At 42.0% G+C, this 16,139-nt stretch overlaps 1 protein-coding gene across 1 annotated transcript in view; it reads left to right on the top strand.

Moving 5' to 3' along the window:
- The window catches only part of SMARCAL1 (SNF2 related chromatin remodeling annealing helicase 1), a 52,900-nt gene that overhangs the window by 20,379 nt on the left and 16,382 nt on the right, over positions 1-16,139 (top strand). The window contains exons 10-12 of the mRNA XM_069467353.1: positions 1,107-1,172; positions 8,198-8,338; positions 11,510-11,728. Coding sequence (XP_069323454.1) covers positions 1,107-1,172; positions 8,198-8,338; positions 11,510-11,728 — 426 coding nt within the window. The remainder of the gene's footprint in view (positions 1-1,106; positions 1,173-8,197; positions 8,339-11,509; positions 11,729-16,139) is intronic.

Here is a 16,139-nt window from a genome sequence, read left to right as displayed (position 1 = left end):
TTTTCTGGACTGTCATGAGGGCACATCATCAGATAGGCATACGAATATAACACCTGGGCTTCTGGGACTAGATACCGTCTTAACGTTTTGGGGATTATCTCACACTCCCCTTTGTTGTGGTCTCGAGGCCCTTTTTGTTCAGCATAGCTGAAAGGGAATGGGGTTTCTTCCAGATCATCTTCAGGGACAGAGGCAGGATCTCACTGGTATCCCTCAGGTACAGGGTGGCACGTGCCAGGAGTGCTTCCGAAGCAGCAGGACTGTTCTGAGGACTTTGTGTGTGTTAGCCCACTTAAGACCCACAGCAACTCAATGCACTGGGAACTGTAAAATGTGAAAATTATACCCTTTAGGAGAAACTGGCACTGTAGAAAGGTCGACTGGTTGCTCAGAGTCACATAGCCAGGAATTTGAATGTGTACCAAACTGTATTTCCCCCAAAATACTAATAATGTATTAGTTACTCATTTGGCTTTAGAAAATACGAGAAGTTTTGTGTGTGCTTATGCACAGAATGCAGACTGTAAACAATCAGACTCTGTTCTAAATATAATAGTCCCTTGAGAATAAGAATCATCACATCATCATCATCTTTCCATTTCTCAGTTCCCGCAGAATTTTGTTTGCACCCACTTCAGTGACATGTTAATAACACCGTCTGCTAGGTTGTCAGCATGTCTGACATCCTTCCCACACTACAGGCCCGTGAGCGCAGGGGCTGGACCCCCAGGCTTCACACTGGTGCGGAGCCCACCACGGGTGTTCAGCGCACTTGACCGCAGTGCCACACAGGTGCAAGGTGCCTCCTGCACGGCAGCAAACTACCTTTCAGTGGCTTGTTCATCCAAGCAGCCTCTGATGTTGGGCAGGCCAGGGATTCACTAACCCTACTTTACAGGCGGAAAATTGTCCCCAGAGAGAGGAAGCAACTTGCCGAGAATATAGCAGAGAAGCTGCCACCAGAGCCTGCGTCCTTACCTAGGCCCATGAAAGTGCTAAGGGAGGCGTCCACATTGCACGTGCCTTGCCAGGGTCAACCTGAAGGTGGGCTCTATCTCTGCCACTCAGGATGGGCCTTGTTCACCTACATGGCTGTTTCTTTTCAGGATGAATCTCACTTCCTCAAAAATAGTAAGACTGGCCGCTGCCGAGCAGCTCTGCCCCTCCTAAAGGTAAGTACTGCTGAGAACAGACTCCGAGCCTGAGCCCCCTCAGCACTGAGATCTCACAGTATTTTGCTTGGTCTTGTGAGGGTCCTAGTCGAGGAAGGGCTGCAAGTCCAGGTCTGGGGGCCATGGACGTGACTTAGCATATTGACTTACGGCATCTCTCCTGAGGGCTTTGGTGCCAATTTTGTTTTTCTTCCTAACATCCTGCTAAGGAGCAAGTAATCAGTACTGTTGTTTTTGTCTCTCAAAGGTGAAGATCTGTTGAGAGTCACAGGCTGGGTGGGAACTAGACTCCAGAACCCTCCTCTGGCTTGTTACCTGGGCAAGGGGAGCCTTTAGCGGCTTGTCCAGTAAACAGCTCAGAAAAAACTGTATATCGTCTAAGTCACTTGTAGTGGCAAAGCTATCAAGGTGCTAGAAACCAGGGGAGCTGAGTTAGACAAACTTAGAACTGGGCTAGAGCCTATATATCAGCAGTATGCGCTGGCAACGCTGAGACATGTCTCTAAACCTATACTCCTTCCTGTGGCTCCCCTGAGCCTGTTTGGCTAACAGGAGGGCCAGCCATCCGCATTCCTCTCTTTAGGTCTGAACTTGTCCCTGAGTGCTTTGGCTGGGATGAGTCCTGCCTTCAGAGCAGCAGACACGGGCATGTGGTATAGGTTCAAGTCTCTATCTAAATATGCTCTGACATGCAACATCATAGGCTCCACGTTGGGTTTTTTTTTTTTATTTTTTGAGACAGAGTCTCTGTCCACCCAGGTAGAGTGCAGTGGTGTCATCACAGATCACAGCAACCTCAAACTCCTGGGCTTAAGCAATCCTCTTGCCGCAGCCTCCCGAATAGCTGAGACTACAGGCATGCGCCACCACACTCACCTGATTTTTTCTGTTTTTGGTAGAAATAATGTCTCACTCTTGCTCAGGCTGATCTTGAACTCCTGAGCTCAAACAATCCTCCCGACTCTACCTCCCAAAGTGCTACTAGGATTACAGGCATTGAGCCACTGCTCCCAGCCAGGCTCCATGCTTTGTTGGGTACTTCTTCTGTGTCTGTGTTTGATGTCCTGGTCCCATACCCGTGACAGAGGGTAGGCCCCCAGATTTCTTCCCATCTCTTTGGAGTGAGTTTTTTCCTAATATTGGGGGAGAGGGAGGGGAAGTACAATTAGAAAAGTAGCTTTTTCTCCCATGACAAGTTAGAAATCTCTCACAGATGATTTTGGAGGGACCCACTTTGGTTTGTGTAGACTGAGCAAATGAAACTGTGTGTTTATCCTGTGCTCTAATTAAAGCAGCCTTTGTATTGCACCAGCATTTTAAAACTGCAGTTTTTGGCTGGGCGTGGTGGCTCATGCCTGTAATCCTAGCACTCTGGGAGGCTGAGGTGGGAGGATCACTTGAGGTCAGGAGTTCAAGACCAGCCTGAGCAATAGCTAGACCCCATCTCTACTAAAAATAGAAAGAAATTAGCCAGACAACTAAAAATAGGAAAAATTAGCCGGGTGTGGTGGTGCAGGTCTGTAGTCCCAGCTACTCGGGAGGCTGAGGCAGGAGGATCGCTTGAGCCCAGGAGTTTGAGGTTGCTGTCAGCTAGGCTGACACCATGACACTCTAGCCTGGGTGACACAGCGAGACTCTGTCTCAAAAAATAAAAAATAAAACTGCAGTTTTTATTGCTTAAAGGCTTTAACTCTTACCTAAGCTAGGGAAAACAAATATGCTAAATGTTGGTGAAACTTAGTATTTGAAAATTAACTTAATTTTACCAACTTCCCACAAAACACACTAAGTATCTCCTCATGTCAAGTTTTTATTTTTTTTAAGGAATAACAGGCAATATACATATTCCAAGGCAGGGTTATGTTACATGCTCCAAACCTAAAAATAAAAGTCCTTTACTTAAAAAGCTTGATCCTCTGCTAATATTTCCTATAAATATGTATATGCCGATAGCCATATATGGACACACTTAAATGAAATGTTTTTTCTAGGGTGGTAACCTTTCTTTTGGGAGACTTTAATATGTTTTCCTTAAAAAAATGTTAATAGGCTTTGGTACTCTGGTTCCAATATTATAGCCATAACTAAAATTAAATCTGTACCGCTGATGGTTTAGACAAAAGAAATTGCACAATAGATAGATTATATCATTAAAGTTATAATATGAAAGCTTCTTAGCAACCACCTTGTTAATGCAGCTGTTGCCTGGTTGGGCAAGCTGAACCACATATTGGTTTCTGAAATGTGTGCTTCCGAGTGGGACCTTTGGAAGCAGCAGATACATCTTTAATATCTTGGGTATATTTCAAAGTGACATTTAAAACAAATCTTTAAACTGCTAGTATATATTATTCTGCACTTGCTGTAGGACTTGGATGAGTTAATATTTTAAAATAGGACCCATGAACATGGCCTGCTATTTACGAAGGCATACTGAAGTCACTCTCTTCTGCAACGTTGACTTCACATAATGCTGGACTTGGCAGGACTGGGGTGGAGGAGTGGAGGAGGGGGGCATTCTGTGCTATTCTCTTGACCAAACCTTTCATCTCTCTGTTATATTTTGTCTAGATCAGAGTTTCTCAACCTTGGCACTATTGAAATTTTGGACTGGTTGATTGTTTTTTGTAGGGGGCCGTTCTGTGTGTTGTAGGCTGTTTAACAGCATCCTTGGCCTCTACCCACTAGATGCCAGCAGTACCCCGCCCCCCATTGTGACAACCAAAATTATCTCCAGATGTTGCCAAATGTCCCCTGGGGGGTGAATAAATTACTTCTCACCCACCTCCTACTCCCCCACCCCCATTGAGAACCACTGATCTAAATACTCTAAGGAAATGAATCTAAATGTTTTTGGAATAAGAAGATAATTGAGAGAAAATAAAGTATGTCTTTGAAAAGCCACATAGGGGCCTAATTTAATACCACTTTATTGTTCCTCTAATGTGTACATCTCTTAGAACTATATTCTGATAATATCACAAGATATTTTCAGCAAATGTGCTTAATGAGGTAATTAGATTATATTGTGCAATCTGTGAGATAGCAGGGCCAGATCACATCCAGAAAATGTGGGTTTTGTAAATGGCGACAGCAGTCAGCAGATAGAGGACATGTTAGGATAAGAAACCGGTATCATCCTCCCCTGGAAAAAGGAACATCTTTCTTTTCCCCCAGCACTATTTTCCTGGGCTACTAATCCTTAACAAGGTAGTTCTATTTTAATATATAAATGTATGGAAGTAGGCAAGACAGAAAACAATAAAGAAAAAAGTTAAAATCACCTTTAATCCCTCCAACAGAAAAAAAAAAACCACTGTTAACAGTTTGGTTATTTTTCCAACATGTCAATTGTAGGGCAAGATCACCATTTTCACTGGTTATGGAACATTCCATTATATAGACACATCCCATAATTTAACCCTTACTATCAGACACTTGATTGTTTCCTTTTTTTTGCTATTATAAATAATTCTGTAAGTGAACATAACCGTGTATACGTACCTTGCATACTTATCCTATTAGGACAAATTCCTGTGATCAGAATTGCTGGGTCAGTTTTCATTTTACCTTTTGGTGGAGGCCTCTGAAGTCCAGTCTGGCGGGCGTAACAGTCTGGACTCCCATCCAGTCTGATTCAGAGGTTCTTTTTCTCCACCTGACTCCAACCCTGAGGATTGTCAACACTCCTTTGAACAGTGAAATCCACGTTTGGATTTTTTTGTTTAGTTCCATTTTGTTTATGTTGATTTTTATTGTTCAAATGATATAATAGTAAAATTAAATTTTTTTGAGGGGAAAAGGCCCCCAGAATCCCACCATCCTTTCTAATAAATAGCTGTTTCTCTTTTTCTGTGAGTAGAGTACTTTTTATGTCTCCATGGATTGGCTAAATGAGATATTGGCTAAAATGTTTGAGATTTTTTTTCAAAATAATTTAAATAGATGATAAATTCTTTTTTTTTTTTTTCCCTTTTTTTTTTTTTTTTTTTTTTGAGACAGAGTCTCAGTCTGTTGCCCGGGCTAGAGTGTCGTGGTGTCAGCCTAGCTCACAGCAACCTCAAACTCCTGGGCTCAAGCGATCCTCCTGTCTCAGCCTCCCGAGTAGCTGGGACTACAGGCATGCGCCACCATGCCCAGCTAATTTTTTCTATATATATATTTTTAGATGTCCATATAATTTCTTTCTATTTTTTAGTAGAGAAGGGGTCTTGCTCTTGCTCTGGCTGGTCCCGAATTCCTGAGCTCAAACAATCCTCCCGCCTCAGCCTCCCAGAGTGCTAGGATTACAGGCGTGAGCCACCACAGATGATAAATTCTAATGACACCAAAGGGTGGACAGTGAAAAATAAGTGTTTCTCTGCATCCCGAGTCCCTTTATCTCTCCCCAAAGGCAGCCGTAGTTACCAGATTTTCAGGTTTCTTTCCATAAAATAGCTTGCACCCGTGTGACTACAAATGTGTGTTTCCTTTCTCCCTCCTGAAAGTGTTCCTCAACTGTTTTACACTTATTTTTCCCTCAATATATCTTGAAAATCATTCCACATCATTCCAAATGACTCTACCTAATTCTTGCAAATAGTATTCTATTGTATAGAAAGATGATTTGTTTCTTAGTCTGGGGTTTTGGTGAAATGTGTTACAGCCAATCAGAATAAATCAATAAAGCAAGTCATTAGCTCAGTTGGGAAGGGGGGAAGATAACAATGGGAAATGATGGAGAATTGCTGGACTGTTTCTTGTATGAACTTAAAACAACTTCAGCTCTCTTCTCCACAGTAGAACATTCTCTTGGCTCGTAATTTAAAATCTATATGCAGGTTATGTACTTTGAATTACTACATTGAATTCTCCTTGGCAAATTATATGTACCAACTTGTCCTGCTGTCACCCTGTTCTGCAGGGCTTTCTCACCCCAACCCAAGAGAAAACTAAGCCTGTCTTTTAAGGTCATCTGTCCCCAACAGTGTCTGTACATGTAAATCACATTATCTTTCCAAAACCAAAGAGAAATTATTTTTTACATTGTTCCATTGTAGGTTTCTTGGGTGCTGCTTTCTTTCCTTAGCCAGGGGAGTTAACTGTAAAGTGTCTAACTTAGCATTGATTTATGTAGTTTTATGCATTTATGTTTTCCTAGATTGAAAGTTCTCAGAAGTGGAGGACAACAAATAAATCTTTTGCAGCTGGGCGTGGATTAAAGCCTGACAGACAGGTGACAGTGGTGCAGCACACTCGTGTTGGGCTGAGCTGGAAGCAGGCCAGATCGCTCCATTACAGACGAGATGCTCGCTGGGTTCTTTTCAGAGCTGGCCTTTTCTTTTTCCATCGTTCTGCCTCTGCTTTTTGACACACACAAACGTCCATTTGCAACACTTCCATCACTCTAGTCTGGGGATTGGATGGGAGAACTGACTCAGTTCTAACTGCCCCCGATGGACGTCCGACAGGAGACCCTGGAATCCATTTTCATCTCCTGGTCTGTGAGCTGTTTTTGCCCAGGCTCCATCCCCAGGCCAGCACAGCCATGTGGGGAATGAGTTTGGAACGATGGAGAGATTTTCTCTTACTGATAAAACTTTTCATTTTCCCCCTTTCATTGAAATGGTCTTAAGCCAAGGCAAGAGCTGTTACAAACATCACTGAAGGAACTCATTGTTATTCTAATGAGTCTGCATTAAACCGTGCAGGAAATTAGAAGGCCTAGGTAATTGAACTGTGGAAAATTATAGCTGGAGAAATTCATAGCTCTCCCATCATAATAGAATTAGATATTGGCAGTTGCTGAGAGGGCAAAAGTGCATTTTGAGAATTGTATATATTGTATATTTATAAAGAATCATTTTTCTTCCCAATGTTGCACCTTTATTTATTTATTTTTATGAGGCAGTGTATCCATTTGAAAACCTAATTTCCTTCCCTAGGTGATTTATTGCATATGATTGCTTTATATTACTGTCATTAACTCAAGGTTACAGTGGTTAACAAGCTGTTTCTAGACAACTGAGCTCTATAGTAGGGTCCCTTCCCGGAGCTGAAATGAATTTTACCTCCAGTGATTTGTGGTGATTCATGTGCCAATATAGTTGGAAGTGTCTCCTTTTTTATTCTCACCCTCTTTCTCATCTTAATAATAAGTAAGATATTTGGGTCTGATCTCCTTGAACAGGTTGGCGTCAGGGTAGGGTAGTGAGGAACCTGGAGTTTGTCCTTGGAATTGGCCAGCTATTTATTTCCATCTTACCCACTGCTGAGCAGGCTGCTGCAGACCTGGGATGAGTTTAGAGAAAATGGATCCAGGTCCTACCTTTTGAAGCCCTTATTAACTGCAAAACAAGCCTGAGTCAGGGATCTCTAGACCCGAAGCGTTGTGAAGCTGAATTACTGAAGGCCTTCTTTGTCCTTTACAGAAAATCAAATGGAGCATATACATAGGCATTCCCTGATACCTATGGGAATGGGAAAAGGCTGGTCCTATGTGTGTGTCGTTATCCAATAATGACATCCAATAAGTTCAACTTGGATGTCAGGAATCCATTCTGGAGGAAGTGCAGACCTGTTGCTCTTCCCCCCACCTCCTATCCCAATGCTGAACTCTTTGGTTTTACTCCTTGTTCCCTAGGACACCAACTAGTTGCCTTCTGAGTTCTTTTCAGCATATAGTGAACATTTATTGATTCCTTTGTGCCAGGCACTGTGCTACAGAAAATAAAGGTGAATACCACCCAGTCCTTGATCTCAAGAAGCTTTCGTTTTAGCGAGGGAGACAGAAAAGATAGAATCCAGTGTAATGTGTTAAGTACTAGGATAGAGCTCAGCAGAGGGGGCTGTGACGGCAGCCAGGAAGGACTTAAAGGAAAGGAGATGCCATCTAACTGCTTGCTTTGATAATGCCGTTAGGTTCTCTCAGCACACATGGTCTTCTCTGGAGGCATCCACCTCCTCCCTCACTGGGGCATTTTGAACATTCCCTATGTGATCCCTCCTCCCTGTGTTCAGAACACCTTTGGCTGTTTGTTTTCTAGGTTGCCAAGAGAGTGATCCTACTGTCGGGCACGCCAGCCATGTCCCGGCCTGCAGAGCTCTACACACAGATCATTGCAGTCAAGCCAACTTTCTTCCCTCAGTTTCACACCTTTGGACTTCGCTACTGTGATGCCAAGCGGGTATTTATTCTTTCTTCCCTCCCTAGCCCACCATTCCCTCACCCCAATTTTGACACTTACCTTTCTCCTCCTTCTCTCTGGTCATGGTGTGATCAGAAGAGCACTGGCCAGGAAACTGGCCCGAGATTTTAGCTCTTCTGTGCCCCTAACTGTGACCTTGGAGTATCCTCAAGTGTAAGAAGAAGATGGTCCCTCTTAGTTTTAATGGTTGTGGTGATTCCAGGTCAGTGTTTTTCAGTCACAGGGCCAGCGGCCGATGTGTAGGTGTGTGGAGCTCTGAGAGCCAACTGCTCTTACCCAAGGTGATAGCTCCCCCACAACGCACAGTGCTGGGGCCTTAGAAGAAAAGTCCACGTCAGGTGCTGGCCTGAGAGAAGGTGGTGGCAGCGAGGCAGGCTGGAGGTGAGGCTGAGGCCTTAGGCAGAGGGAAGAAAGTAGATGAGGTAGGTCAGGGTCTCTGTAAGGGAGGAATATGAAATAAAAGCAAAAAAAAAAAAAATCTATGCAAAAAAGACAAAGGAGTCTGAACAGGTAGTGGGAGCGTGATCCCAGGCTGCCTTGGGAGGGCTCTCCTCAGCGAGCCCTTGCCCTTAAACGTTGACTCGTTACAGTGACTTGTACCTGGTCAGGAGGCCAGAAGCCTCTAACCCACAAATTATTTTTATGAATGTGGTGCCAATAGAGCAGGTGCCTCTGGACCTACAATCTGCACAGCGTTAGCTCTCCAAACCTGGCTGGGGAAGCCCTATAAGCACAAATGCATTGCACTCCAAACCTCAGTTTCTAAAACTACATGAATTCAGACCTCGGGGATTCTTGTTTTGTGGTCAAGTCACAAATATACTGACACTTTGGAGAAAAGGCTGTGGCTTACTCTGCAGGCCATCTATTCGGGAAAAGCCTTGCTATGCAAGTTTATGATGTACATAAGATTGTCTGCCTTATTTTTAAAATACTTTAAAAAAAATTTTCAAGTACTTTAAAAATACCTGCTTACATTAAAAAAGTATAATGTAAATTATAATGCTTAGCAAAGTTAATTGCAAACCATTTTTATTGAGGCAGGAAATTTCTCAATTGAGTGTATTTATAAGCCATATACTTTAATCAAATCTGTAATTCACTTTCCTGGTGGATCAATCCAGATTAGATTGATTGTACGTAGTTTTCATGGTTCCTCAAAACTCTTCATGTGTGTGATTTGGACCTCTGTCCTATTTGCAAACAATCCACTTTCTGAAAAGGATCTTTTCTTCCTCGACTGTCTGGGTCCATGGGGCAGTAATGTTCAGGTAGCAAAGGAAGGGGCTGAAGACAGAATTCTTTGCCTTTGCTCCTATGCTGGCCCTTCCTGTGTTCCCAGTCTGAGACCACTGTCTCCTAGTCGTTTCTCACATCAGAAACTGGGGCACATTCTTGAATTCTGCTTTTCCCTCCTTCTCACTGCTTCACACATAAACCATTGCCTTTTTTCTCTTCACATCCTTCCTTCCGCCTACCCCAGTGCCTGGTACATGGTAAGTTCTCAATAAAAGCTTGTTGGATTGTGATTGTTTCAAAGCCAATTTAAAATCTTTGGTATTATTGAGTTTTAACCTGCAAGATTAAGAGCTGACAATGTTAGAACTTAGGGGTTTGATAGCTGTCTTAGTCCATTTTCTGTTGCTGTAACTGAATACCACAGCCTGGGTAATTTATTGAGAATAGAGGTGTATTTAGCTCATGGTTCTGGAGGGTGGGAAGTCCAAGAGCATGGCATCAGCATCTGCCTGGCTTCTGGCGAGGGTCTTCTTGCTGCTTCATAACATGGCAGAAAGCAACATATGGCAAGAAGACAAGAGCATATAAAGCCACCAGTCCCATCATAGGGGCCCCACCCTCATGACCTTATCTAATCCTAATTACCTCCCAAAGACCCCACCTTCAATCAACACATGAATTTGGGGATTAAGTTTCCAACATTTGAAATTTGGGAAATACATTTAAGCCATAGCAATATCCAAATTAATTATGATCTACTTGTTCCCAGCATGGTTTTTATTTAATGCAGCCCATAGACCAGGGCTGCTTTTTTTTTCTTTTCTTGCTAGCTTCAGGCATTAAGAGGAGGGACCAAAGAGAGCACCTCATGCTGAGCTCATTTGTGACTCCATAGCTATCTGAAGGCATTTGTTGAGAACTTTCTGTCAATTTTAGAGTATTTTTTTTTAAAGAAGAAACACCTTTTGATTATTTTATTTCTCCACCTTTGACCGTCTCTTCCTCTTCTCAATTTAGCAGAGGTTTATGGGACATGTGCCCTGTCCCCACGATTATGCTGGGCTCTCTGGCCCTCTGAGAAGGATAAGCCCAGCCCCTACCCTCACGGAGCTCACTGGCCAGAGGAGGGTAAGGCAGGAGAGCAGATGAGCCCCCAAAGATACAAGGTTGCAGACACACTGACTCCCTGATTTTCCGTAGGACTCTAGAAATCAGTCGTGTGGAGCCAGTGAGATTGTTGGTAAAGGATAGGGTTTTTAACCCTATCCTGCCTCGGCCTCCCACAAGCTACTAATCGAGGGCCCATGTTTATGAAGGACTGCCCAGGGACTCAGCTAGACTGGCAGAGCCTGTGTTGTGGGCCCCTCTTGCCAACTCCGGCCACCATCAACAGCAACATTGCAGTGGCGTTGACTGCATTGTACTTGCTTGTGTTGGTGTTGTCCATACTGAGGAACAGCAGTTTTTTTAAGTCCCTGTAAATCTCATCAAATAAAGATGTTATTGGCCATATTTATTACATTGTGCAGTGGACTCTGTAGGATAAGCCCTGGGGAAGATTTTTTTCTGTACTTAGTGTACAGGAATAGTCTGACAAGCGGAGTTTTTTGTTTTTTAATAAAACGGACACCCAGTCACTTGACTTTTTGCATTCGTTGCTGGAAAGCTTAGTACGGAATTGTAGAATGCTACAATATATATTTTTTGTTCCCCTCATTCCTGACTTTTTTTTCCATTTTCCTTTCTGTTTCTCATTTGTCTAATTCGGGGTTTATTTGTCCCTGTAAAGTCACCTGAAGTTCTCTGAGCTGAGCCATGGTGGTTGTGAGAAGAGAAACCTGCCCGGAGCTCACGGCCCTGTCGGAAGTGGCCTGTGAGGAGTCTCACGAGTCTGTGTCCGCTTCTCCGCAGATGACTTGGGGGTGGGATTACTCGGGCTCCTCCAACCTGGGAGAGCTGAAGCTGCTGCTGGAGGAGGCCATCATGCTGCGGCGCCTCAAGTCCGACGTCCTTTCCCAGCTGCCGGCCAAGCAGCGCAAGATGGTGATGGTCGCCCCAGGGCGGATCAGTGCCAAGGCCAGAGCTGCCCTGGATGCTGCAGCCAAGGAAATGACCACCAAGGACAAAACTGTGAGTCTGGGGCTGGAGGCGGGAATTTGGAAGCAGACTTGTTTAAGCATCCCTTCCCTGGAGGGGCCCCGAGGAAATGACCCAGAGTTCTTTCAACTCGCCTTCCTGTAACCTTTTCCCAATTTCCTGGGCAAAAATACCGAGCCCATCTGACTCCTGAGCCTGCCCACCTAATCTGTTTTGAAAATCTCTTAGTAATTTGCAGTTTTATGCTTGTGTGTATCGCTGTTGATGGGCAGTCGTAAAGGTAAACACAGCAGCAGCAGGAAGGTGATATTATCCTGATCTCGAAGAAAGTTGAAATTATGTTCAGTGTATTTTGAGAATGTCTCAGTGTAGGAATGAACAGTTGTTTGAAAATTAGTCCTGCATGTATCTAACATGTATGTTAACCCTCTAACCATACAACATCATTTGCGTTAGTTAAAATAACAGGCGAACACATACAACAAAATAAGAGTTTTCAAACTCTTAACCTTTTAAATCCCTATCACAGCCATTTATGGCTGGCAGGAAGTTGGCATTCTCCTTTTACAGAAAGAGAAACTGAGGCTCACAGAGATTGCGGTTCGCCCAGGGTCTCATGGCTGCTCTATGGCAGAGCTGAGGCTAGAACCAAGCCTCATATTTTAGGGTTCTTTCCATTATGGTAGTTTTTTTCTTTTCAAAACACTTTTATTATAATATATCATTCCTTTCTTTAGTGTCGTACTGTGCTAAGTGCCATAAAGTAATCTGTAACAGCTCCATTTCTATCCTCTTAGGATAAAACCTCGTAATTTTCATTGTCAAGAAAATAACAGTGATTGTTGATATTTTTTGACATTATCATAAAGCATTATCTAGGCTTGATATTACCCGATATAAAGACACTTAGATATAGATGAGATCTCAGCCTTCTGAGAGATTACAAAATAAATAAGAATGACAAGAGGCAGAATGCATGATGTTTTTAGTGTTATTTTTACCTTGTGACGAGTAAAATTAGCTGAAAACTTTTAAGAAACAGGTAGGATAGAGAATGCACTGGCAAATTGTCAAGCTGTATTATGCTATATTACATATGATAATCTGGATGGTCTGGGAGAAATGAGCAGGCATAATCTCTTTGCTGTTGCTTTTTGAAACAAAGTTCAGCAACGTTGATGTGGACATAGACCAGCGTCTTAAATTATATGTCAGTGGAACCATGAGCAGAACCAGGGAGCTTTTTCACTGAAACCAATCTTGGTCTTTTTCTGATTTCTACAGATAAAATTTAATTAGTGGAACCTTTAATGTCTGTTGACTTTTATCTACTAGTAAACTCCATCAGAATAGCAAATATTAATGGAAAACAGACATGCAATATTTTTAGATGAAATATCTGAATATTTATGACATGTTATGTTTTTTGCTAGAGATGTTGTTCCTTGTGTGTTTGAGATGGAAGTAAATCTATTAGCATTTCATGGGATTCCCCAGAGAACATTCTGGCCTATACTGGTTTACCTCCTGAACCAGTTTGAGAACAGCTAACGTAGACAACTGAAAAAGCAATTAGTGGGCAATTGTATTGAGGAGAGAAGTCACATTGACTTTGAATTATGTAATATGGCCAAAAAGAAAAACAAAGAAATAGAAGCAGTGAGAATTTTGCACTTAGTGCAGCAAAGTCTGAAAGCATGTTTTAAACTAAAAATACTTCTTAAGGTTCTACCAACTTGAGTAGTTCATCAAGTTAGGTGAGCAGCTCTTTTCAAAGGTGATTTCAGATTCAACCTGGAAGTTGATTTCTTAATTTATCGGTGATGATAAGAAATTGACTAGGATGAGCTATGGGAATTAGGAATGTTGGATGTTTTATAACTTTCCTTATATTTTCTTACCAAAAAAATGGAGCCCCAACTCCCTTTTGGTGCTAGAAAAGTACGTAAGGGTAATGCCAGTTGCCCAGAGTCCTACCTTTTGTGTGATTATCATCTTTGCTTTGTAAATGCCCCAGAGTCTTAACTCTGTTTTGCGGATTATGACAATGAAGCCTCAATCTCAGTGTAATTCCTCAAGGATCCAGCTGAGAAACAGCACAGAGCTCTTCTCAGTCTCCAGCACTTGAGAGTTGCTATCTGCTTCCTTGAGTCAGGAAAATTAAGCATTTATCCCTGAAAGACAGAAATTGAGTTGGTACAGGCTACCTTCAGTATGACACTGAAGCCAGATACCACATTCTTTTCGATCATGAGATAAGTCCTTGAGAACTTGATGCCCTTTTGTGTTTTAATGTAATGGAAAATTCAAGTAGAAAATGAATTTGTGTGTGCTGTGCTTTTTGGACTATCACAACCTCTCTACATCGAAAGTCATTGATTTGGTGCATCTCTAAGCCAAGGATCTGATCAGGATCATTGTTCTAACTTAATTCAGGACAGGGAGTCAGCATTACCTGGGGGCCGAACTAGAGCCCATAGACATCCCTCCCAAACCGGACTGGCCATGAGATCTCGCACTGAAAGAGTTAAAATAGGGAGTCATGTTTTTATGGTTTTAGTCAAATAAGGAACCTATGGAAAGCCCCCACCCCCAGTTTTTACAATTACTTTTTAGCCCCAAGTTTCCCTATGGTTTTGCACCACATGGTGGCTCCAGCCAAGTAGTTCTGACCTGCCTGTAAAGAATTCATTCTTTTCTTTGTTCCTTCACACCTTTCCATCTGGAGGAAGACATTTTTTAAAAAGCTTTATAAAAAATTGGTGAAGCAGCCAATTTATAAAATATAACATATAATGAAAGCTTTTTTCATTTTGCAGCTGAAATAATAGACATCGCTTCAGAGGCTGAGGAAAGCAGACTGTAATCATCTTTTGTCTAAAGCCATTTTTTCAGCAGCAAGACCAGGAGCAGAAAAATGGAACAAGTCCATGCAGATTTCCTGGTGACGATATTAGTTCACCTTGCCACTTGACAATCCATTCAAATTTCCAACATAGAAAAATGTGAAAACTCCAGTGGATCTAATTTAATAAGAGTCTAGGCAGGAACAAAGAAGGCAGGTTATTTAAAATTTCCTGGCTGAAAAAAGTGAGATCATTAATGGATAGTATTATGTCTGCACAGTTTGAGGAATTTTTTTTTTTTTAACTATTGAGTCTTCCCACATTAAAAATACAATAGATGTCTATTATATAAAATTTGAAAAATAAAGAAAAGTACTTATAATAAGTAATGTTTTTTGAACACATGCTACATGCCGGGCATGATGCTTTACATTAGGTGCATGTAATTCTCACTGTCAGCTCAGATTTAGGGTCTCAGAGCTGACACAAGTGCTGCAAATTCTGCTTCTGCCATTTAGTAGCAGCGTGACAAGTAAGATCACTTGACTTTTTTGCCTCAGTTTCCTCATCTTTAACAATGAGGATAGTACCTTCCTCATAGCAATGTTGATTATTCGATGAGTTAATGCAGATACAATTCTTAGAACACTGCCTGGCCCATAATAAGTATTAATATTATATGAGTGTGTTGTTATTTTTATTACTTTACTATTAAAAAGAATCATGTTTTATGTTACATAATTTTGGCATATATCACTTGGGTATTTTTCTATAATTATATATATTTTGCTTTAAAATATATCTGTACATAAATATATACATAAAATATATATTAATTATGTGTATAATAAGCAATAATATATATTTTAAAAGCAGAATTGGGATCATACAAACATACATCAAATAGGAGGAAAACAGCTTAAAAACTGTCTCATGAAGACATTTCCATGTTGTTAAAGGTTCTCTTAAAAGATAGTAATTAAAGACTGCATAGTGTTTTCTCACATAGCTATAATTTTGCCAATCATTTTTAGTTGGACCTTGAAGATATTTTCAATTGCTCACTATTCTGAGTAATGCTATACCATAAAAGTAGCTAACATACGAATTTGTGCACATCTGATTATATCACGAGAGTAAATTTTCAGGAGTAAGTTGCTGGGACGTAGAATGTGGGCATATTTTATAGGTGTTTGGTCCATATTGCCATGTCATCCCCAAAAGCATTGGCCAAGTGTACGCTCCCACCAACCGTGTGTGATAAAGGTGCTTATTTCTTTCCACCCTCCTCAGCTCTAGGTGCTGACTCTTGGGGCAAGGTTTCTGAAAGTGCTTCTCATCGTGTCTCCATCTGTTTTGCCCTCTGCTTTCTTAGGAAGTGTGGAGGGAGTGTGGGTAGGGGGAGTGGACAGTCTCTGAAGGATGAGGGTGTAAATTCACAGACTGAGGCCGGCTGGTGTACATCCCAAGTGACATACACACGCTGTGCGTGAGGTCACTGTATTCTGCTAGGGACCACATTGTGTTAGAGGGTCTAACCTGCTGCTGGGGACCCCTAGAGGTCCATGAGTGGACTCATGAAGTCTGTGAGCTCATTT

Source organism: Eulemur rufifrons, chromosome 1 (assembly GCF_041146395.1).
Source record: "Eulemur rufifrons isolate Redbay chromosome 1, OSU_ERuf_1, whole genome shotgun sequence".
NCBI lineage: Eukaryota > Metazoa > Chordata > Mammalia > Primates > Lemuridae > Eulemur > Eulemur rufifrons.
This window is presented reverse-complemented; position numbering and strand designations above follow the sequence as displayed.